Source organism: Scleropages formosus, chromosome 23 (genome assembly GCF_900964775.1).
Source record: "Scleropages formosus chromosome 23, fSclFor1.1, whole genome shotgun sequence".
NCBI classification, from domain to species: domain Eukaryota; kingdom Metazoa; phylum Chordata; class Actinopteri; order Osteoglossiformes; family Osteoglossidae; genus Scleropages; species Scleropages formosus.
This window is the reverse complement of record NC_041828.1, coordinates 20,087,392-20,111,811: the sequence shown is the minus strand read 5'-3', so window position 1 is coordinate 20,111,811 and position 24,420 is coordinate 20,087,392. Positions and strand designations below refer to the sequence as shown.

At 43.1% G+C, this 24,420-nt stretch overlaps 1 protein-coding gene and 1 non-coding gene across 2 annotated transcripts; one reads left to right on the top strand and one right to left on the bottom strand.

Annotated features, from left to right (window-relative positions):
- The first annotated feature begins 2,623 nt into the window (after positions 1-2,623).
- On the top strand, positions 2,624-2,811 carry LOC114909422 (U2 spliceosomal RNA). The gene has a single exon (XR_003797292.1). It is a non-coding gene; the product is annotated as a U2 spliceosomal RNA (small nuclear RNA).
- Positions 2,812-7,900: 5,089 nt separating this feature from the next.
- Positions 7,901-24,327, bottom strand: LOC108942513 (phosphatidylinositide phosphatase SAC1-B). The gene is made up of 20 exons (XM_018765920.2): positions 24,248-24,327; positions 20,846-20,943; positions 18,838-18,912; positions 18,071-18,198; positions 17,170-17,319; positions 16,795-16,854; positions 16,626-16,659; positions 15,935-16,036; positions 15,064-15,149; positions 14,891-14,977; positions 14,734-14,802; positions 14,546-14,625; positions 14,285-14,383; positions 14,030-14,168; positions 13,346-13,415; positions 13,147-13,219; positions 12,796-12,889; positions 10,808-10,900; positions 10,616-10,673; positions 7,901-10,377 (listed from the first exon to the last, which is right to left on the bottom strand). The coding sequence occupies exons 1-20, from the start codon at positions 24,274-24,276 to the stop codon at positions 10,241-10,243; spliced, it is 1,761 nt and encodes a 586-aa protein (XP_018621436.1). The 5' UTR covers positions 24,277-24,327; the 3' UTR covers positions 7,901-10,240.
- Between the last annotated feature and the right edge of the window lie 93 nt (positions 24,328-24,420).

The window sequence follows — 24,420 nt, the reverse complement described above, 5'->3', positions numbered from 1 at the left end:
ACCATGAAACTGTCTAATTTCCTTATTAATTTTAGGCAGAAAGGATTGTTTAGGATATTGTTTAGGAATGGTTATATTAACTATGTCCCTACTCTTTTTCACCCTCTCTCTTTTACTCTTATATTAACTATGTCCCTACTCTTTTTCATCTACTTACAAACCCAGCCACTGTAGAAAAATGGAGACAAATGGAGAAATGATTAAAATCTGAAACATTTCATAAATAGCTAAACATTTTTCAAAGTTCAAGGAAAAAACTGACCATTCTGTGCTTGAAATGAATAGTTGTGATGTTCTCACAATCTTCGCTGCAGTAGAGCGGCAGTACAGCTGGAAGCTGGCAACTAAGTACACATTTCTAGTTTCCCTTATATATACCTCACATCAATATTAAACTGATGTTTAAGCATTTTTTTGTCATGATGGTTTTACTCGTGATGGAGTGCGTTTGTGAGGATGTTTATTTGGTTTGGTTTTTATACTCCGTTAAACTTATTTACTGAATGCAATAAATGCATTGAAAACGTAACATTTGTGTGTATTGGAGCCTGGGGGCATGGGGGGCTTGACCGGGTCCTGCTTTCCAGTGGGTCTGGGGTTTGAGACCCGCTTGGGGTGCCTTGCGATGGACTGGTGTCTCGTCCTGGGTGTGTTCCCTCCCCCTCCAGCCTTATGCCCTGTGTTGCTGGGTTAGGCTCTGGCTCCCTACAACCCCATATGGGACAAGCGGTTTCAGATGATGTGTGTATTTGGGACTGTTGTAATGTGGAATTTCTTAACTCTATTTTATAACGTTCAATGAGAAAAAATCCCCAGGAGGCACTCTCCTGCAATGGTATGCATTGCCAGATACTTTTTATTTCTTGGAGCTTTAGGGTTTGTTTTTACTGTCTATTAAAGTATCCATCATGCATTATTTATATTGGCTGGTTTATTGCATATTTAAATTTATTAATCTAGTATATGCTTTTCTCCAAAGTACATGTCAGAGAACAATGCAAAAAGTGCATCACATGAACAGAAGCAAAGATTTGAGTACAGCCCCACCACATGTGTCCTGTTATCATTCTGCTCATTGCTCAATTATTATGAGGATTGAATAGGAGTATATAGTACCTTCTAATAAAATTTTAAAGACATTACAAATCATGTATCAGTCAACACCTGTCTTGTGCTTCTTTGCGCTCCTGCCAGCATTGCAGGCTTTGACAATTAAACATTACATCTCTCCTTCTGTAATGAAAGTCAGAAATTACTTTTTCAAACTTACAGACTTCGTACACCTCAGTTATCACTTTAAAAACTTAAAGATTTCAAGCCGATCACTTTCCAGATTTAAATATTTCAAGCAGCTGAACTATGTCAGACATCCCAAACATCCATTAAAGATTCAAACTATCTACAAGAACTTTTATTGTCATGAGAATTTTGTATTTCTCAAGTACTTGTGTCCCTTGGCTCTTTAACGCATCATGATGAGTGTTTTGGGAGCTTTCCCTTAGCCTGTGGACCTCCTGACTGTTTGTGTTTCTGTTTGAGATGTGCTTCCCTGGGGTGTTTCGGTCTTCTCCATGACATCTGTGTCACTCGTGTCTGTGTTTTGGTTGGCTGTAATTGGTCCTTTGGTGTCTCGATGATTTTGCCTCAAAACATGTCTATGTTCTATGATCTTGGCAGCGCTTCTTCTAGTACAGTCCCTGTTTGTGTCCATTATGTTGCACTTATCTTTGAGTCTCACAGTGTCCACTCTTTAGTCACATATACCTCTGTCAAAGTAGAAATTTTGTTTTTTCTTCTGTTGTTTGTTGTATATTCTCTTCTTCTACTCCTTTTTTTGTTCTCAACAAGTTCTTGTTGATGGACAAATTTCTTCTTGATCTCCGGCTAATAAGGAACTGTGATTGAGAAAGGCTACACTCAAGGGGTGTAGGGGGTGTGGTGGCGCAGCAGGTTTGTCCAGGTCCTGCTCTCTGGTGGGTCTAGGGTTCGAACCTTGCTGGGGGTGCCTTGTGATGGACTGATGGACTGATGTCCCATCCTGGGTGTGTCCCTTATGCCCTGTGTTGCTGAGTTAGGCTCCACCTTGCTTGGGACAAGTGGTTTCAGCAAGTGTGTGTGTACACTTTAGGGGTATTGCACAAGAAGGCCTTCACAAAAATCACTCCTACCATCTTTAGCGTTCTGCATCACCTGATTCACTGTTTGTATCAGCTTCTTCACTAATCCATTTGACTGCCAGAAGAGAGCACTAGCACTTATATTTGCTTTTCATTCATGCGTAGGGTTTTTAATTCTTTTTAACACACTTTATTTAATTGCACATTTTTTTGTTTTTTATAATTTATGCCATTTATTTCACTTTCAATTAGTCACTTGTAAATGACTACGTGTGTGGTGTGTTTGTATTAATTTATTTATGGTCATTGTTATTTATGTATTTATTTACGTTTAGTGTAGTGTAGATTCGTGTGCTGTGTCTGTGTTTGTTCATTTTTTCAGTTCTGTATATGTATTTGTATCACGGGAGTGCAGTGGCACAGCAGGTTTCGCCGGGTCCTGCTCTCTGGTGGGTCTGGGGACAGTTGGACAGTGTGTGGACCCAGACACCACTGGTGGGCTGGTAATCCATTTTGATCTGTATAAAAAAAAAAAAAAAAACCTGTTCTTCTCACTTTAATATCTGATACATCCCCCATTGGGAGACCGCGTATTAAACTGATTTTTGGAACGGGGAAGGAGATGCTGAGCTCGCTCCGGCCGCTCCACACATTAGCCCAGTATCGCAGTGCCTCCAGGAACAGTGCCTGGTACCCTCCATGCTTCGGTCCCTAAAAGCAGATTTGGAAGACTGAAGTGACATTATGGCATGATGGATGGATGGATGGACACAGATGGCACAGATGAAGGAAAGAAGAGGTCAGGCAGGGGACTTGACGTGACCGCACCTCACCACACTGCATCCCGGAGGACCCGCTCAACCCAAAGTGAGCAGCGGTGAGGCCCTTGGGCGACTCGGCTTTCTCTTGAAGACGCGCAAATCTTTCACCTTTTACTAAAGAGCTCCACGGCAAGAGAGAGAGAGAGAAGTTGCCCCACCTCCCTAGGCAGACAGGCCGCACCTTGCACCCGTTGAAGAGACAGGGCCTCTTCGGGATGCTGACAGCGCAGACACATGAGGGGGTCGTGCTCTGATGGGCCGCCTTTCACAGTATCGCTTCTCGGCCTTTCGGCTAAGATCAAGTGCAGAACCAAAGTTACACCACCAGAGGGCACCAAAGAGAGTTTTTTTTTTTTCCCCACAGCCCTTTAAAGGGCTTTTTAGCACCTGGGGGATGAAGGCATTTCAGACATTGGCGAGGAGGATGACACTGGGAGCAGCAATAATGAAGATGACGATGACCTCAAAGAAAATAGGGACGACGGCCTTGGCAGAGAAGGCAGCGAGGATGAAGACATCCGCTGGGGGGGCAGGTGACGCCATCTCCTCCAGGGAAGCAGCTGCTAGTGCTGCTTTCCCTGAGGGGTCACCCAGTCAGAAGAGCTCCCCGCAGGAACAAGCATTGTCAGGTACATCGGAGCCTCCTCTTGAGGCAGCCGCAGCGCCAACGCCGGCTGGAGGAGGACCACTGGTGGAGGTGGCGGCAGCGGCCAACTTAAAGATTGCGGTGGAGACGATGACTGCGGGGGTGGAGGCAACGACGGTCTCACATGCAGAAGAAGTGGCCAGGCTCGAGAAGAGGAGCTCTGCTGCCCCAAGAGGATCCTTGGAAGATGAGGAGCAGTCCACCAGTGGCTTTGGTCTAAGGATGAAGCATACCACTCGTTTCAGGTGGCGAAACATGGAGGCAGCGGAGGACTTTCCTGATCGTCCTGGCTTCATCAGAGAAGTCATATTCAGGAAGTTGGGCTTGGCTGCTGGACAAGTGGTTTGCGTTAAAAAGAATGGACCCCAGCGGTTCGTTGACGTCACCGCTCTCACCAATGAAACCTATCAGAAAGTGATAGAAATCTCTAAGAAGGAGAAGGGGCTGCAGTTGAAGCAATACAAAATTGAGCATCTTTGGTGGATGGATAGAAGAATAATTACTGTCCACATCTTCAACCCCTTTGTCCCTGCTGAAGATGTCTATGCACTTCTCCAGCACCACGTCAACCTCTTGCTGAGTCACGGGGATATCCAGGATGAGTTTGGGATATGGAACAAGTGCAGGCAGTTTCAGGCACGCCTGTGTCCCAACCTTGTGCCTCCCTGATGGACTGCATCATCCCCCAGCGTATTTTAATATATCTATAATAACAAGGCTTTCCTCTTTTATCCTCAGCAGCGTACCTTCTGTAGGTTCTGCCAGGGTCAGGGGCACATAGCAGAAGCCTGCAAGAATATGAAATGCAGGAACTGCCTGGAGACCGGCCATTTCGCCAGGGAGTGCAACGGCCCCTGCCGCTGCAATATCTGCAGTAGTGAAGACCATCTGGCCTGTCTCTGCCCGCAGTATAGGCCCTCTTACGCAGATGTCCTGTCTGGAACCGGGATATCTGTTGAAGAGGGTCTTCGGGTATTAATCTTAAAGGAGATGGAAAACGGTGTGGTGGAGACGGTAACGGAAATGGCAGCAGGGGCTGGAGAGGCCCTTGGTGAGGCCGAAGAGCTCCTGGGAGCAAGCTCTGCCTCTACCCTGGCAGATATCAGGAAGAGATAAAAAGGAGATTCCAACCAAAGTCTGGAAGGGAGCCTTTTTTTTATCTGAGGGGGCTTTCAGCAGAAGGCCGAGAGCGACCCTCCTTCCCGGAGGAGATGGATACTCTGTGGGCCTTGCGGAGATCCCCGTTGACGTGTCAATGAGTGAGGACGGGCGACACCAAACTTGGAAGCATATCTGCCAGAGGGGGACTCTAGTGGGGCAGCCGGGGCAGTGTCCTCTGGGGAGGAGGTTTCAATGGATTAAACAATGGCCGGTTTTTAGTCTTGTTTTAGTGTTATTTTACTGTTTTATTTTTTAATAACATACCTCAATGGCTGATTTAAAAATTTTAACCCTTAATGTCCGGAGGCTTAAAAAGAAAGTTAAGAGAACTGCTTTGTTTAAGCAGTTTGAGTCCTATGCCTTCAACCTGTGCTTTTTGCAGGAAGTCCAATTCCAGGACCAGCAGGATGTGACTCTCCTCTCAAGAATTATTGGAAGGGTGAATCCAACTGGAGCGTAGGTGGCATCCACTCTACAGGCGGGGGAATACGTTTTGGGGACCACGCCTTTGAGAAGGTAAGGTCTTTTATTTTTCATGCTGACTGGATGTTAGGAGTGGAGGTTACATGGAGAAGTCAGCACATACTCGTTCTGTGCGTCTACTCTCCGGTGGAGGTCAAGTCCCGAATTGCTCTGTTTGATGAGCTGGTCCCTCACTCTGTGACAGATAGACATCAAATAATAGGAGGAGACTTTTAAAATCTTTCTTGAGGGCAAGGATGATCCTAGTATTAAACATTTTAAAAGTTTTATTAGCGGTTTTAACCTTACTAACAGTTTTAGAAAATGTAACCCCACTGATGGGGGTGCGGTGGCGCAGTGGGTTGGACCACAGCCTTGCTCTCCGGTGGATCTGGGGTTTGAGTCCCGCTTGGGGTGCCTTGCGACGGACTGGTGTCCTGTCCTGGGGGTGTCCCTTCCCCTTATGCCCTGTGTTATCAGGTTGGCTCCAGTTCCCCGCGACCCCGTATGGGACAAGTGGTTCTGAAAATGTGTGTGTGTGTGTAACCCCACCGATCTGGGCATCACCTGGCACAACAGCCATGGCGCCTGTAGTCGTTTAGATTACATTTTAGCATCGCCCTCTGTTACTTTTAAGGTCCTCTTCACTGCCCAGTGGCCCATGGACCATATTGACCATGGCTACTGGAAGATGAATATGGAAATTCTCAAAGAAAAGGAGTATAGAGACCTTTTTTTACAAGAATTTTTCATTGTGGCAGGATTCCGTGGATTTTTATCCCTCGGTGGGTGATTGGTGGGAAGGGGTCAGGGCAAAGGCCAAGACCCTCACCATCAACTATTGTACCCAACATGCCACTTTGCAACATCAGGATATCAGCTCACTTGAGGTGGAACTCTAGAGGATTTGTTCTTGCCACAATAACAGAAGGACCTTGGATTCTGATAGGGCCATGGAGATAAAGGCTACTTTGAAGCAGCTGCATGAGCAGCAGGCCAAAGCCTTTCTGTTTGGTGGCAGAGTTAAGGAGATAGAGGAGAATGAGAAGTGTACCCCCTACTTTTTTTAACAAGGTGAAGGACTTGAAACATAAGAGACGGTTTACCTCTCTGAGGAACCAGCAGGGTGAGTCCTTCACCGACACTGCCCAGATGTTGAAAGTTGCTATCCTGTCATTGGCATGACAGTTTTTAGGATTTATTTATTGAATAAAGATTTTAATCATCGGAAATGATGAATGGAGAAATTTTTACCTGTTGAGTTGGACAGTGTGTGGAGTCAGACACCTCTGATGGGCTGGTAATCCATTCTGATCCGGAGAAAAAAAAAAGGGCCTTGAGGAAAATGGTCCTCAGACCGAGAGCATTATTTTCCTTGTGTGGAGGTGTTCCAGTAAACATTCGTAATGAACAATGTCCGTGCGTCCTTCTTCGACCCATCCAAACCCGGACCGCAGCGCGCTACAGTAGGCTTACTGGCCCTGGAGGAAAGAATAAAAAACTCCCAACTGACATGAAAATGGAGGGAAAATATTACCTGAACAGCATGTCTTTGGTAGGAAACCAGAGCACCCACAGGAAACCCACGCAGACACAAGGAGAACATGCAAACTCCACACAGAACGAGCAGGGATCGAACCCACATCCTCTTGCACCACCCAGGCCCTGTGAGACAGCAGCACTATTCACTGTGCCACCATGCCACAGTACTTGTTCTTTTTTCTGCAGTTAATACCATTGTGCGGAAAGTGCAGAACTAGAATGTTTCTAAAGGTGTTAGGAAATAGGCTCTTGTGCGACCCTTGTTTGTTGGAGTATCTGGACTAATCCGTAATGGCATGTCGATCCTCTGTCACAGCTTTTCACTGGTGAAATCCACAAGTTTTTTTTTTACTGGTGGCATTTTAACTGCCTTGCAAACTGTCCCTTTTCACTCATTGGTTTTTACAAAAAGCTCAATAAAACAGACTTATTCATTAATATCAATGACATTTTTATTAGGTAAGTATAATAAGCTACTTAGATTTATTATTTACCCACTCATACAGCTGTAAATTTTTTACTGTAGTAATTCAGGGTAAGTACCTTGCATAGGGTTTACAAGGTGACAGTTCTAACCATTAAAAGACTTGCTGCCAACAAAAGATTTTGAGGAATTAAATTTGAATGTTTTGAAACACATGGTTATCAATCATAAGTGATAACATATCATAGTTAGCAATCGTAGGATGTAGACATAGGCATTGAATACAGCTGCAGAGCTGCAGCCTCAATATTTCACCTTCATGAATCTAAATTTTTTCATAATCCTTTTTATAAATTAAAAAAAGAGCTAATGGACTTTAGATGAATTTGTGGAAGGTCACATTCCTTGTAAAGCTTAGTGAGAAAAGCAACATTAATTGTACTGCAAACATGATTTACTGTGTATTAATGGTTCTTAACATCACATTTTTTCTTTAAACCACTTTTTGTATTACGGAATGCATCAGTTGTTTGGTTTTCTACAAGAACACCAACAGACACTGGTGCATTTGGGAAGTCATACACCATATGCTACAGCTGGGCTCAGCATACAGAGGGTGAAACAATCCCTGAATCGAGCGCCTTTTGTTGGACCAACAATTAGAAAGTCGAGTCCCTGGTCGGAATTCACTGCCAAATATTAAAGATAACATAGCTGGAGAACACACTGATCTCACAAACGTTTATTGTAAAGTTTGACAAGAGAAAGGAAAATACAGGGTTTGAAATTAAACAGGATAAGTTAATAAAAACCAAAACAAATTACAAATTAAATGATTAAATAAAAAATGCAGAGAACTGAGACATGGAAAAATAAAACTATTCTGTGCATGAGAATTTACCCATAACATGAACAGCTACAGCTAGTGCCAGACCTACTCAGCTACTGTACTCAGGAATACTGTCAAAATTAACAGTACATTTTGTCTGAATTACTTCCATAACCCCTTAACATTAATGAAACATAACCTATAAAAATAAGGTGGACCAGGTACCATTATATTTAACATTTTATGTCCTTGACATTTTAAGTATTCTAGATACAAATCCCAATAAGATGTACAGTACATAATTACAAGGTCTATATATATATTATACATAGTCTTAAAATGTACATTTTACAAGAAATTTATACATAGAGGCTGCAAAGAGGCAAGCTTGAGTTGGTCAAGGATCATTCAGGTTTTGCTCACAAGCACAGGAGTCCAGCTAAAAATCTGATATTGTCATTTTTCTCCAAACATTCCTCAAATTAATTACATCATTCTAAACCCCAATGCCAAATATAAAAATGTAATACTAACAGTACAAATGCAACTGCGTACAGCAGGGGTTAAAATGTTGGAGCCCCCTAAATAAGCAATTAAGGTTCTATAGTTAAGACTGAAGCACATGCCACTTGTGTGTGTATGTATGTGTGTGTGCGCGCCTGCCTTTCTAGCTATGTACAGATTTACAGTTTGGACCACTAATTTAGTCAAACAATGGTGTAGAACAAAACAAAGGCATACTTAATCTGACATTCAGTAATTACGCCGGAACCCACCACAAAATACAGAAAAATAAGTAAGACATGACAATGAGTGAGCTGTGAGAATCCCCCCCACTTCCCACCACCAAAGACACAAAACTGACCTAAGGCTAAGTGGGTACAGCAGGAAGCACATTTAAACACACGCAACTAATCCTGCCAAATTATGCCACCTCATCATTTTTATCTACAACATACATGTGATAAGGTGTATAGGTCTATCAGTGATCTAAAAAGCTGAATTTTTCACCTCTGCATTTAAACTATGATGTTTCAGGGGAGCTGCGGTTTCCAAGAACTCCAACCATAACTTCACTGCAACATGTCATGGAAACCGGGTAACCAACATCCAACTCAACCTGCTAAGCCTTGCTATTTTCTGGGGGAACATTCTGGAAATATGCTCAGTTAAATGCTGATTACAGTGCACTGATCCTAGTTTGGAACCTAATCTGATCCTGAAAGCTATGTATGCAGCACCACTTGTTTTTACAGAGTTTACTACAGCTGTGCCCAGACTAACCTGTGACTCAAGAAGCCAGCAAGCAATGAAAGTGCAGCATGGTTGAAATCAGAGCATGTAGTCTGGTGGTCTTTCTTCTCTTTTATGTCTTCAGGCTTCTAAATGTCACCATTTTGATCTTATGCGATAAGGCTTATTTCATTCAACAGGGAGCGAAAAACAGGCAAAATTGTCATTTACATGCATTCCTAAATCAGTAATTCATTTGTCAATTAAGAGCCAGCCAAGACTCAATGGATGCCTCAGCTAGAAAGTAAGCAGTAAAGAGATCAATATGGTAAATCCTCAACTGCACCCAAAAAAAAAAAAAAAAAGTGTAAGGAATTTGGTTTTCCAGTGTCATTCGCTCTTTGTGGGACATCTACTGTAGTGTAAAAGTGTTCCATTTAAAACATATCCAGAAAAATTAACCCAGCTAGAAATTCCACAAAGTCCTAACCAGAACATAAAACATAAAAGACTGGAGGCATTTGGATATGGATGAAGCCAACTGCTCACTAGCGTTGCCCTCCGACTTCCTGAAGAAACGGTGATGTACGAAAACAGCAGAACTGAGGTAATATTTCAGAAACAGTGAGGTAACATGGCAACAGTGATGTGGAAACATGGAGGTAACATTCCAGTAACCTTTGAAATGGGACAGAGTGGATGACATTTGGAAACTTCTAGCGCAGAGCTCCATGCTGAGTCAAAAACTGCTTTGGAAGAAGCAGGTGAGTAGGAACACCGGATAGAGTAAAAAGTGATCTACCAGTTGTGAGAGGAAAAGAAAGAGGTCAGTGACTTTTGCTTGACGATTAACAAGAGATCCAAGGCTTGGAACAGAAATGGTGGTGCACAGAAGGTGTGGAAAGCAGGTCAGTACAGGCTCCAGGCCTGGTGAAAATGGGAGGAGGAAGAGTAGGAGGAATAGGAGGAGCCTGCTGAGCCGAGCCGCTTTCCACACGCACACGTTCAGTCCATCTTCTCCTTCTGCACAAGCTTGGGTGCGTCCACAAAGTCATGCCCGTTAAAGAGGATAACTGTGGCTGTACATGCACTAGCCGTGCCCCAGAAGAGCACGTAGGCCAAAGTCTCTGTCCACGTGTCACCTGAAGAAGGGAGGGGTACATTAAAACTAATGCTTTGGGCAATAGGGCTCCTGTAGAAAAAGCCCAGAAACTCAAGCACAGACTTAACCAGCGCTATTACTTCTCACAATCAGTAGAAAGACTTCACTTACAGAAGGCTTGCACCCATTTTTTATAGGGAACCCACAATCTTACCATGGCAGCATTTACAAAGGTATTTTTAAGTAGTAGTAATAATAATAATAATGAATTCACTTACCAGCCATAAGAAGGCAAATGATGCACATAGAGAACGCAACCAACATAATTATGGGTAACTGGGGAAGAGAAAACTACATGTTAAGAGAAGCACATTCAAAAATAGTATCCTAGTAAATCATTTCTGCACAAAAAAACTGAACAGGTCAATCAGGTCAAGTCCAACCTGCGGGTCACCCTCTCCTCTACTCACTGTGAGGAACTTCCAGTCTTTCTGCACACGGAGTGGTGTAGATCCTTCCTCCTCCTCCACAGCATAGTTCCCAAGGAAAAGATCAATGGAGTCCTAGAAAGCAGTACACAAAGAAATTGGCTTAATGCTCAGCAGCTCCATGAGACACCAGAGATGACCACAATCCTAAATTCAATAGGAACTACAAGCCACTTCAGACTAACTGTACAGAAGATCTTCAGTCAGCAAGAGGTGCATCCCTTTCCTCTGTCCTCATTCCCCTCAATCTCTGCAGTATCCGACACCATCTACCTCCAGATCCTTCTTTCTTCTCTAGTACAGCATGGGATGAAAGGATCATCACTGAAAAGGCTTGAGTCTTACATATCAGATAGATCCCACCAGGTGGTTTGGCCTGCCTTTGCCTCAGGCTCTCTGAGCTGGCATTCTGCAGGGGTCAGTAGTGGACCCTTTACTCTTCACCATCTACTGCCATCAGTACTATGCTGACGACACTCAGCTCTTCCTCTCTTCCTCCCAACCGATGAAGATGTACCCTCTTGTATGCAGCATGCCTTCCTGACAACTCTATATGGATCACTGATCATCTACACCTTAAGCTTTCCAAGACTGAAATCACCCATCTCCCAGCAGGTCTATCCACCTGTCAAGAACTCTGTCAAATTGTATGAATAACTAACCTCATCCATTTCATTGAACGACAGCCTAAGAATAACAATGAATTGAAGTCTCTGCTTCTTCCAGCACAATGAAGCCAAAAAGCAATCCTGCTGATACTGCCTATGTAACATATGCAGGATCTGCCCATATCATACACCACTCTATGCAGTCCCTGGTACAGGCCAAGGTGATATCCCTTCCCATCTACTGCAACTCTCACTTCTCTTAATGGCCTCTGCCATTAAGCCACTCCAAATTGCCATGCCATGATTTGTGCTCAATCCCCAAAGTGTTCTCACATAGCCTTCTTGTAGCTGTCAGTTTTATGTTCAAGATTCTGGTTACATCCCATAAGTTGTTTGAAGGATCTGAACCACTATACCTACAGGACCTAATCATTCCCTACACCTCAGCAGGACTCCACTTTTTGCCCCCCCCCTGCTAGTCCCAATATATAAAGTCCTCAGATTCTCTGTTTTGGCACCAATGTGGTGGAATGAACTCCCTTCTCTTCCTCAGAACTGACAAGAGTCCCCTTGCAGCATTTAGTAAGGGTCTCTGTAGAACGCCAAGGCTGCCCGGGGAGGGGGTGGAGACAGGGGCAAAGCAGCCACAGCTGGGGCTGATTTCACTCCCTATTTCTTCCCCGGTGCCCAGCAGTAGAGAGAAGAGACCAAGGAGGAGAACAAGGTGAATCCGAACCCAATCCGAGACGACACCTGCGTCCTGACCGACCCGACTCTCCCAGCACCCCTGACCAGCACAAAACCTCTCCCTACCTGTTCCCTGGTCCCCCTTTCCCATCTCCTTCCTTCTCCCCTGTCTAACGGCAAATAAAAGCCCACAGCAACGGGCGACTGCATTTCTTGTCTCCTGCCTTGTCTCTTAGTCTCAAAACACCTTCTTTAGACCCACTTCTCCTGATCTTCTAAACAGCTCGATGAATTTACATTACACCATGTGTCGAATGTCTTCATATTTCCTGACTGTCAGCTATACGCAAGTAATATGCACCAACAAAAACTGTGGTAAGAGAAACTGATTTCTTAATCGTGCTTCTATTTCTAAAGCTCTTTGTTGTGTAATGCATGTTTGTTAACAGAGCCGTATCTCACTTTGGAGAACAGCATCTGCTAAGTAAATAAATATAAATGTAAGTGCACACTATAGTCTTCCGGTGACTGTGTGACCTTGTATGAAATGGTCTTTTCAAGCATACTTCTATAGCTGTACTCCCATGCCATCTGCCTGCTAGTATGGTGCTCCTGGCCATCAACATTCATAAGCTTTGACCAAGACAGAAATTGCTAGACGAAAAGGTGGTTTACCTGTCTGAAGCCATCAGAGAAATTGTTCTTGTAGTATCGGATCAGCGAGTTCCACCCATCCATCACCAGCCCCCACTGGGTCCTTTTCCCTGTCCTGGAGAAAGGTGAAATCTGACAAAAGATTCCCCTTGAAGGAGTGCTTTAAACTGTCACAAAAAATTAGGCCACTACTGAATTAAGTTATTACATATATTCAATAGCAAGCATGCAGCATGATGGGAGAAGATGGCCTGTTCTCTTTCAGCAAGTTATTTAAACCTTTAGTGAATAGTCATCTTTTTTGCTTTAGTCCTTAATCTATGAGACTCAGCTTGCTATGGAAGGAGGACCAACCAGCATTTACTCTATTACCTGGTGAAATCAGTCTTTAGAGCGCCAGTCCCTGCATACTGCTTGGCACAAGCATTGGCGTTGTCAGCCCATGCTGGCGAGAGTGTGAGTGAGAGAGGTACCCATGTTAGTGAGAAGGCTGGAAAGGGCTGTCATCTTCAGCAGATAATGTGACCCCATAACACCTTAAAAGAGGAACTTTGGGAGTGGAGGGGCTCACCGTTTTTGTAGATTTTTTCAAATTCAGCTTGCTCCTCAATACGCTGACCCACATGTAGGACCCCAAGCCTCTGTGGACATAAAGCAGTGAAGGTGCCAGAGTTAAAATCACTTTACTAGCCAAGAAGAGTAAATGCTCCAGGAATTTCCCTAGGTGACTGTACATGCATTCACTATATACAAGCACACATATTGTGACACAAGTGGCAGTGCAGTACCCATGATTGTGGTTTCACTATATTTATCACAAGGTACATAGCATGCAGATACTACACAATATATGAGTTAGCGAGGATGAAGGAGAAAGGCTGCTGGGAATGAAGCAGACCTTTATAGGAGGTAGGCTGAAACACAATGGTTGGAAGCTGACCTAGCTTGCCAATAAACTGGAAAGTTTTGCTTTTTTAATATATATTTAATAATATAAAAAACTGTTGAATAGCAGACAACCTTGGTGTAAAAGTCAGGCAACAGTAATCAGGAAATTGTTTTTAAAACCATTTATTTCATACCTCTGCTAAACAATCTGAGCATAAAGACTGGAATCTACCTGACTGTGCAGAGTGTGAAACTATAGCCCCTAATATACAGTATGTACTAAGATAAGTGATCAAGCTGTACATATCTGAGAAACACGAATGACATTTGGGAAAGGCATACGTCATGATGGGATGTAGATGCAAACCTGTAACTGGGATTGCAGGGAACGACGGGCCAGCAGGCTCTGGATGACATTGGTCCGGTCCAAGCAGTCCATGCAGTTACTGCGAAATGTGCCATCTTGTTGTAGCAGCACCTTCCCGTCTGAGTCTACCAGGAAGTAGCTGAAAGACCAGGTCATGTGACCGGATGTATGAAGTGGTTGTACAGAAAGGAATAATTCTTATGTTACTGCTCTATACATCCTTCACATGGTCACATGCTGCAAATGAGTATCTACCCATATTCATCTTGCATCTCTGACACGGAATCCACTAGTATCTGGAGACGGTCCCATCTCATGCGGCTGCACTCCTTATGGAAATCAAAGGCTACATACCTGTGGGGGACAAAGGTGCACATGTCATTCCATCAGAAACACCTGGTTTTCTTGTTTGGTAACAGTACCAGTGTGATTTATCTGTTACCAGTGTCAACTAGAAGTTCATTCATTTCAACTGTCCAATACAGGGGTACTGAGAAGACAGAGTTGGTTACTTACTTGACCATACCATTACCAAGGCTGGCTGCCAGCTTAGCAAAGGCTTCTTCCAAGGGTTTCTCTGAGCCCTTCTGGTTAACCTAGCATAAGTGGCACACAAAAAACACTTGAGAAGCAATCACACACACAATATTTTATTTATATAATACAATACAACCCTATGAGTGCTCTGAAAAATCAATACATACCAAGTTTAATACGACTTGTTTTCCATACAGGATATTTTGGGAGTCAAAATGCCTCTGGAAGCCATCCATCTACAGAAGAAATACAGTAGACCAATAAGTACTGAGAAACACCTTAAGTGGTTGTTTGGGATGCTGTGAGAACTGTGGTAAACCTCACATGATTGGTGGATTTACTGATCTGTGGCTTTGGCTTGTACTTCAGGTTGGGCCTTTGTGACCAGAAGAAGGGCATAGACCCGCGAGTCTACGATGAAACAAGAGACACGGCCTCTTTTTAAGACTGATTTCAATTCAACAAATAAAATTTCAAATACTCCATTTTCAAAATACCTGCACAAAGGATGCCTTCCACCCATTGTACTGAATAATCTGTTCCGTTTCAACAAAGTTAGCAGCATGTCCCTCTGAGTCTATACCTGAGAAAAGACCAGACACAGAGGCCATCAGAGATATGCATGTTTACCCATTACTGGTACATTCTGAAACAAGAACACAAAGAAAGTTTACATTTACATTTACTCATTTAACAGATGCTTTTCTCCAAAGCAACATACATCTCATAGAAAATACAATGTGTGCATTACATTAGCAGAAACAAACACTTAGATGCAGACATGTAATTAAGTGCACTTAATTTGTTTCTTTCCACCATATGAAGCGATGTTCATCACACAAGTAGCTGCATAAAACTATCAATATCCATGATTCCTGATCACCTTCCTAGCAATTTTTTTTGGAGATGCATGTAAACATTTATGTGACATTACAGGAGTAACGGCTGTGTAAAGGTTTAACCAGGCATGATCTTAAACTTATAGCGCATGAACATTTACACTTTACACGAACTTAGATCATGGGCAAAGTGAGTCTGGAAAAGGTGAGTTTTGAGACTCTTTTTAAATGTGGACAGAGAATCATCAGTTCTGGGTGAGAGGGGGAGATAAGTTGAGATATGATTTGCTGGGAAAATATAATTAAGGTTCATTCAAACCAAAGGCCCTCTGGTCTTGATATAACTCCCATTTTATTCATCTACTGCAGCTGAGGGAATCTTGAGGGATTCATGTAGATATTATAAGCAAGATATAAAAGACAGGTCAACCCAGTTAGTACTCCTTTTAGCTTGTTCACTGTGGTCAGTGAGAAACATGAAAAGGCAGCGGGGGGGTGCTGTGGCAATGGGACGGAGATTTGGACTTACCTCGCACATAGTAACGTACCCCTGCACGGAAACAGCTCCTCCGAGAGATAAGAGTCCAGTCAAAGGTCTTTCCATTAATGCAGCAGGATTTCATCACAATGACTGAGATGGAAGGAGTTAAGGTGTCCTCATCAAACAAATATACACACACACACACACACACACACACACACACACACACACACACACACACACACACTCTACAGCAAGGTCTCTCCTGGGACTTGATCTGTGTCAAGCTTGCTTGTCCACACCTGACTCAGTGGTTTCCCTTTCACCCTAAAGGTCATAACGCATTACTTTGTAACAGAGTGAATGCAGCTCTTATGGTTGCCATCCAGTAACTGATAGATCTGAACCGCAACAGTAGGTGGATCTTGCACAATGGTAGGTATGGATACCCAAAAGACAATGCAACAGAACTTTGTAATGATGACTGAACCTGCCCACATTGTTTTGTTCAACTTAAGAACAACAAAGAGCTGGTTTATCAAGTGCAGTGGCTCAGCCCTTTGAAGGTTCATAGCTGCATAGTTCGAACCTAAGCTATGCCATCAGCTCATCATGACACACTGGTTGAAAGTAGGTTTATGCAGAAATGATGAAATTATGAAATTTAACCCAGGTGCATCAATGCTGAGTAGGTGGAGCAGGTATTTAAGGTTCACAAAAAATTATACAAAAAGGATACACCCATGAATAACTGGAAATGCAAATTTGTGAAGCTGTGGAAAGAGTTCATTAGAGTCAGAATTCATGATTAATATATATTTTTCGTTTTCAGGAAAAGAAATTGCCCTTTTTTTAAAATTAAAATAAAAAAAAAAAAAAAAAAAAAAAAAAAAAACTTTTGTCTGTACCTCAGGCTGTGCAATGAGATCTCTAAGGAGATTTCCATTCCAGACAAACCTCTGGTCTGCCTATAAAGAGCGAGGAAAAAGAGGCACCAATCAGACACCAGGTGTGTCCATTCTAAAGAAACTGACTTGTCAGAGAGGATGCCAGTCACGTAGGTAACATACTTACCAAAGTTCACGCAAAGTATCAGTCACCAACAGCATCATCACATGTGACAAATCTCATTTGATCACCAAGTAACACTCTGGATGATATCAAGGGAAAAGGAACATATGCTAGCCTGGATTATGCTGGCACTTCATTTGAACCCTTGTCACTATTTCGCTCTGCCCTGGCTCCCTCCCCTTGCCGCTCCAGGCCGAACCACACCCACTCACCCGCTCCAACAGGCTCATGTCCTGAAAATCTGGACTGGTGTTGGCAAGTCGTTGCAGCGTGTGCGTCAAGTCATAGTCAGTGGCGAAGTAGAAACCATCTGTGGTCAGCACGTTGTTAATCATGGACAGGAATGTCTTATTGTCTTGCATCTGCAAAAAACAACAGTAGCAAAAGTAGATTGTTTTCCTATTATTGAGTAATATTATTTTTCCTTAATGGGTGTATCAGACCTACAACTGGTCATTTTTGCCTCTGATGTGAATTTTAGATGTGTTTCATGCTATCAAGTATTACAGTTTAAATCTTTAAAAATACGAAAAATTAAGGAAAATTCCTTACATCAGTGTTCATTTTAAATTAGAGATTAACATAACATTTCCTTCCATCAAACACCAAATAAACACAGATCCCTTTACTTGATTCCACAATGACTGTTTATCCCACCGTGCATTGTCTTACTGTGCTGTTTACATTTACTTGTTTAGCGGACACTTTTCTCCAAAGCAACGTTCATCTCAGACAGAAATACAATGAGTGCATTACACCAACAGAGAGAGAGAGACTTGGATGCAGAGACATGTTGTGCTGTTACTTCACCCACTGCCCACAGACCACAGGTAAGACCCACTGATCCTGAGTGACATTCCTATCATCTTATCACCGAGAAATTCTCTCTTCAAAGCATTTCGAAAATGCAAATTTTGATTAATAATGTAGAAAGACTACTCAGCAGATAGGGAGAGAGCATTATGCTTCCCTGCCAATGGCAGTGAGGTGTTTCTTACAACAATGGTTGTATATATTACCCTCAGCAATTCATTTGAAGAGTAACAGAAATGGTAAACAGGGACATTTCTGTTCCACACACAATTATGACTATGGGGGGGAAACTAAAACCACCTGGTCATCAGTCAAATGCAGCATGGTCTTCTTGTAGGAGATGATGTCAAAGTCAATCGCCTTCCATACATTGTGCCCGAAAAGAATGCCCACTTTCTTCTTCTTAGTGATGACGACCAGGTACACGCCTGAAAGAGGATAGATCTAATTCAGGTCTGCAGTTATAATTTTTGTTATGAGTAGCAGAGCCTTCTTGGGACTTGAACTTACTACGCTCAAGATAAAGATCAAGTATAATACTTGCAACTTAAACTGTTTGAATTAAGGTAGAGGAACATGGGACAGAGGAGGTGGCGTAATGGTTAAGAACATGACTGGAAAGTTACAGATTCAGATCCAAGGAACCCACGAGCAAAGATGCAAGCAGCATCTCAGACCCACCAGAACTCCTAATACCTGCATGATTTTGTGTTTTTATAAAAAGGATACAAGCCCAAGGGTGTAGTTATATTTAGCTTACTGATCTATATTCTCCAGATTCCAACATTAATTCACCAACTGTTTTTATCTACCTCAGTAGTATATTATGGTGAACAGCTGTTTTAGGACAGTGGACCTGCTACTGAGTGCAATGATGCTCCATTTTACACCCTCTGAGATATGTCTTCTGCTGAGAAGCTACATATCGTATATCATTCATACTCATGAACCACAATGTGAGCAGAATATTTGATGCAGAGAGGTGCTGACTTGGTTTCTTAGTTATCTGTGTCTTTAACTAAAGCTCTGTCCTGTACAGATACATTGTTGGGGGAATATGCATTCACCTGCCACCAGACGGATAGTTCCCATGATTCCACAGATGGGCCTGGTGACAGCTGCTGGAGGGATGTCCTTCTTCCCTGTGGACAGAATGTAATACACTGAACACCACTGACTGCCACAGGGCTGGACCATTCAAAGAAGCAAAGCCATATTTTTTTTTAAAGAATGACAAGACAAAAGGGAAAAAAAATTCCCCATTTAACATGATCAACATTAGTGAATGTTATTATGGGGTAACCCCACCATTATAAAACTTTTACTGATTAAAAACTCATTATTACCGTATTGTTTATTTTCTCTTTCAGCTTCAATACGGCCATCCTGTTCTACACTACTTAAAGTGAAATCACTACTTGAACTCTGACAGTTTTACTGAACAGAGAACACACACACAAACAGTTCAATTTTGTCAAGATTTCACCAGCTAGGGCCTAAACTCCTAGGCTGCCAGGCAGCCACAGAGAGAAAAGCAGTTTATAAATTTATCCATGAATGTCTGTACTCTGCTTTAAGTATCTAAATCAAGTGTAAACATCCCAGTTTGGGCTGAGATATCCTGTTATGCTGTGAAACAAACGGACCGGAGCTTGCTCTGAATAAGAGACTCTCTCCCACAACCAACATCTATCACGTGCCTAAAGTTTGTTGCCTCAAAAACATCTTTGTGCTTCTGTTAAACTGACTGTGAGAGGTCACAAAGTCTATGTCAATCAGTTACATCACAAGTATACCAAGTTCCAAAAGCTAGCATCTTACCACAAGAGTCACTGCTGACATTTACCATCCTTAGAGAGCACAAGAGTTAGAACAAATGAATCTGTGCAACTGAGCAAAGGTGCTGCTCTAGAGCACATTACACTTGGTGTCCTGTTACTGGTATCAAATTTCTCATTTATTTGGTCTTGGGTCTTTTGATATTTTCATCAACAGCCAGCCAGCAAAAAAATTCTAAACGTAAAAGCAAAATGTTAAAGGACTGACTATCCCACTGTTGTAAAGGAAGTCCAAACCAAAATGATTTCCTTCACCAGAAAGTCTTTGACATATCCCAAGAAAAACATACTACACAGACACTTAAGAGAGAACTGATAAGTGTCACCACTTGTCTTTTGCTTTACTTTAGATGTCTAAGCAGAGAAGCACCTATCTTCTGCAACTGGTCCATGTTTTTTCTGAACTATGTTCAGATTCGGCTGTATTCATCTCTGTGAGCTTGTTAATATCAAATTACCACCACGTGAATTTAATAGTAGAACTCCGCTTTAAAATAATGCAGCCTGGTAGTCAGGCCAGAGCACATACAGTGTTGTGTAACAAAGCTGTATTGTTTTCCTGCACTGGACAAGTGGACATCTTTCCATTTCAGCAAAAGCACCGACAGCTTGTATCACCTTTCAGCCCTTAGAGCCTCTTCGGGCCCTTAGATCCTCATAAAAAATTAATTCCAACTTTCCACATTCCTACTTTCTGCACATCATAAAACAAATTTGCAGAAATAAGCAATAAAGTTACATTAATCAGCAAAAAACAGAGGCACAGTGCAAACCCATTAAAAGAAGCGAGCTGCACAAGAGTGGCTGCCAGTTGAAAGCACAGCATCTTCAGAAAATCCTACAATGTATGGACTTCCTACATAAGGCACCTACTGCAGAAGACCTGTGCGTATGAGGGTGTTCCAGCTCTCTTAAAACCCACTTAAACCCTGTGGCTGAGAGACAGTAGTAACTCTTTTAATAAGAAAACAACTAACTTAGCATAGCTCACTGAGACAATGAGACTCCTCTGGAAGGGAATATAGCGGCTGCACCCAGAAGCACAGGGTAACAGGTAGTTAAAGTGGTGATCACATAACAGCAGAAAAGGAAATAAGTTTACATTTTTACATCACCTAGGATATGGTCTTCAACTTAACCTTCTACCAAATTATGATGGAATGGTGAACAGAGGAGAGCAAAGTAACCTTTTCCTTAACATCATAAATGAGACAATACAGTTACCACCTGCTCTTACCTGAGAGGGTCATCTCAGTGGACACTCTATCAATGGCCAGGACATCATTGGTGCCATCATCACACGCCTCAATGTAGAACTTCTCAGGCGTAGTGTGCCTTGGGAAGAACAAGAAGCATGGGACAATGAATGCACAGAACCAGAACACTGGGAAAGTGTTGAAGAAATTCTGCACAGTCAAATAAAACATATAGTACACAACAGGAATTGGTCACTAAAACTCAGCATTTACATCACCTTGGAAACTAAATTCAGAGCATTCTTAGCATGGGTAAAACAACATCACGAGAACAAAAGGAAACATTTAGGATCCAGGAGACCTGTTACTATACTTTCCATGGTCCTTTTCAGTATAAACTGAAATTCTAAGCTCCATTTAACAAACGGTCTCCAATGCAAATGTAAAAGTTTTATTGTAATTCATCAACACAATTACCCATATTAACTTCCAGCACACAAAGCTCTCAAACAGGGGCTCTCCAGTGTGTCTCTTCCTAAATAAAGAGGCCATTCACAGATAATGGCAGAAGCCAGAACAAAATCGACCACAAGGACTGAAACAGCTGTATAACACAGTACCAACAGTAGCATGACAATAATGTCATGTCACTGTTCCAATTTTACAGCAATGTCAGGGGAACGAGGTGGGAGCCTTCACTTACACACAACTGTAGGTGGCATAACATGGAAACAGCTTTGTTACACCCTTCAGTGAGGTGCTTAACCTAAAACACTGCAGCAAAAATGTCCACTTGTACAAATGTGGACAACTCAGAGCAACCAAACTGCATGCAAAGCTTCATGGGTAAACATGTGGACCAACACAGTGACACCAGACAGTGTATCTTGAATATTTCAGTCAGTTCTCTAGAGCTAATTCATCTGCACCATTCCTTGGGAATACACACGACTTGGTGTTCCTTCAGCAAACGGCACATTCATCCAAAAAACAAAGTTTAGATATGTTATTTTATAGGAACTTTATTATATGCTATAATACGCTAAACTGTGTAGGTTAAAGCAAAGAGTCCTTCCTAATAAATCCGCAACAAAGTCCCAGCTCCTCTTGAAAAGATGTTAGAAGGTGTTTCTGCGCAAACAAAACCTGGCACATTAAAAATGGGGTCTGGTTCTTACAGAAAGTGGGCCAGTGAAGTAATGTTGCTGCCTGAAGATCTGTAGCCATGTACACTGAGGCTAATACACACACACACACACACACACACACACACACACACACACACACACACTGAAGCCGCTTGTCCCAAGCGGGGTCGTGGCGAGCAGGAGCCTAACCCGGCAACAGAGGGTGCAGGGCTGGAGGGGGAGGGAGACGCACCCAGGACGGGGCGCCAGTCCATCGCAAGGCACCCCAAGCGGGACTCAAACCCCAGACCTACCAGAGAGCAGGCACAGGCCAAACCCGCTGCACCACCGCACCCCCTGAGGCTAATACAGTGCTCAAAAAAAACTATATACCCTGCTGTGCCTTTGAGCTGGGAGTTGAGACCTGCCCAGACTGCAATACAGCCTGTTATACAAGATTAGAGGTCTAAAGCTCTGCACAAAAGGACTTTCACCGCATTACCTACCATTTCCCAACATATTCTTTACCAAGTGCCTGAGGTCCAGGAGTCTGGCAGAACTCAGCCAAGTGAGCAGCAAACACATAAGTCTCACTGTCTCCATCATCCTTCCTTATCCTCCAGACCTATGCCTGCCTTCTTTCAGTACTTGCAGGCACATGAGGAAGGGTCACTCACGCACTCTTCTTGCCCCTAAGCTGCTGAATGCAGTTCCAATCAACACCACTTATGTTAATGGTTATTTGACCTTCCACTGCTTTGCAAAGACTCATCTCCTCCCTCATGACAAAGAAACTACCGAAACATCTCCTCCAAATCTTGTTACACATCTTGCTTTGTATTAAGCAAACGTAACCTGCTGTGGACAAAGCCTTCAGCTGAAGAGAGATGAATCATCAAGGTAAACTGATGACAGATCTAACCCCAGGGGCTGTAGGCCCTGCCGTTGGCTTCTACTGTTTGTACGGTGTGGGTTCGTGTCCCGACGACAGTCCAGCAACACCGTGTGCTCAGAACATTGGGCTCACTCGGCACCCGATGGGCCTTGCAGAGGGCCGTGTGGCTCCTGTTAAAGGTCTCTGCTCCCTGACGGCCATCACAGTTGGGAAACCACACACCTTCATGCAGAATGAACACTACCCAAGAAAACTGGCATATTTTCAGGGTTAGGAGGAGATTAGTAGTCAGTCAGCATTTTCAAGATTCCAGAGACATACAAAAAACATTGGCAACATTAATACAAAGTTCTTTCAAAATCACGTTGTTCCCCTTTGAAGAGGCCCATACGGAAGAACCCGGCACTCTATGTCTATGAAAGCAAGAGCTTTTAAAAACTATGAGCTAGTAATGGCTCAAAGCCCACACACATCCTGTTAGGGCTGTTTATGAAACCTTTGTTGCTCCATTAGCCACACGGCCAAGAGGAAGGCAGACAGGTGAAACAGAGTGAAGACAAGTACAATCAATGTGAGAAGCAGTGCCCATTTCACTGCCACATCACAACACAATAAAAAGTTTTTTTTAATAATCTTAAAAACATTTTTGATAATTCTCCAGGAAGTTCTGATTGTTTCTGAGTGGTTCATGGTGAACGAACCACACGATCTTGTATAATATTAATAATCTCACATATCCTATGTGCCACATTTACTGATAGGCAACAGCAAAACACACCAAAACCAAGTATTACCTGAAGACATAGAAAATATACCTTTACGTGTGTGTGTGTGTGTGTGTACAGGGCGGCCTAACACTTTTGCGCAGGTAGGTATAGAAATGACATGTTGATGTCATTTTTTTAAATTTAGTTACAAATGAACTAACTGACTAAATCCAACTTGAACGCTCGGCTAACAGTAGTGTTAACACGAAACATGTCGACGTTTTATAAAGTAATTAACCAAAGAGAATTCGTTGGTAACGCGCGGCGCAGAAACACCTCGTCAACCCGACAGGCGGAACTAAGCCGCGGTTTTAACACAGCGTTTCCTGACTTTATTAACTTTGTTTGCGGAGAACAACACGAACTAAACAACTACTGACTCGTACCGCAGTTATTATTGATATAATTAATGAATGACTAGAATTGCTCTCTGGCGGCGGCGCACTTCCTTGCTAGCAGACAGTTAGTTACTAGCTACCGACACGGCAGTCGCCCGGCCCGCCGAACGGCGGGCGAAGCGCGCGAGCCGCAAGCCTGTGGCACAGTGCGGCGCGCGACGACCCCGCATCTTTCCCGGGCGCTTCTGGCGCAGTGGCACGCACGGTGACAGCGTCTCGTGGCGAACGCTCTGTCGTGGCGGGATGCGCTACTCACAGGCTGTACGTCTCGTAGGCGGTGGCCATCTTGCCTCAGTGTCTCTGACCCCGATGACGTGTCTCTAAAGCAGTGAAGTAGCGTGACTAAGTCGGCGCCTGGCTGATTCACCGCCTAACTGCTTAATAACTCTCTGAATATGGCTGATACGCCTTACTACTGCTTTCGATTAA

Bases quoted from the DNA above. Each gene is read 5' to 3' on its own strand.
- LOC108942513 (XM_018765920.2), bottom strand. From the start codon at position 24,276: ATGGCCACCGCCTACGAGACGTACAGCCT. The intron at 14,169-14,284 runs GTAGATACTCAT...CTGGTCTTTCAG, and splicing joins GAGATGCAAGATGAATATGG to CTACTTCCTGGTAGACTCAG. The intron at 10,378-10,615 runs GTAAGTGAATTC...TCCCTTCTTCAG, and splicing joins CATTTGCCTTCTTATGGCTG to GTGACACGTGGACAGAGACT.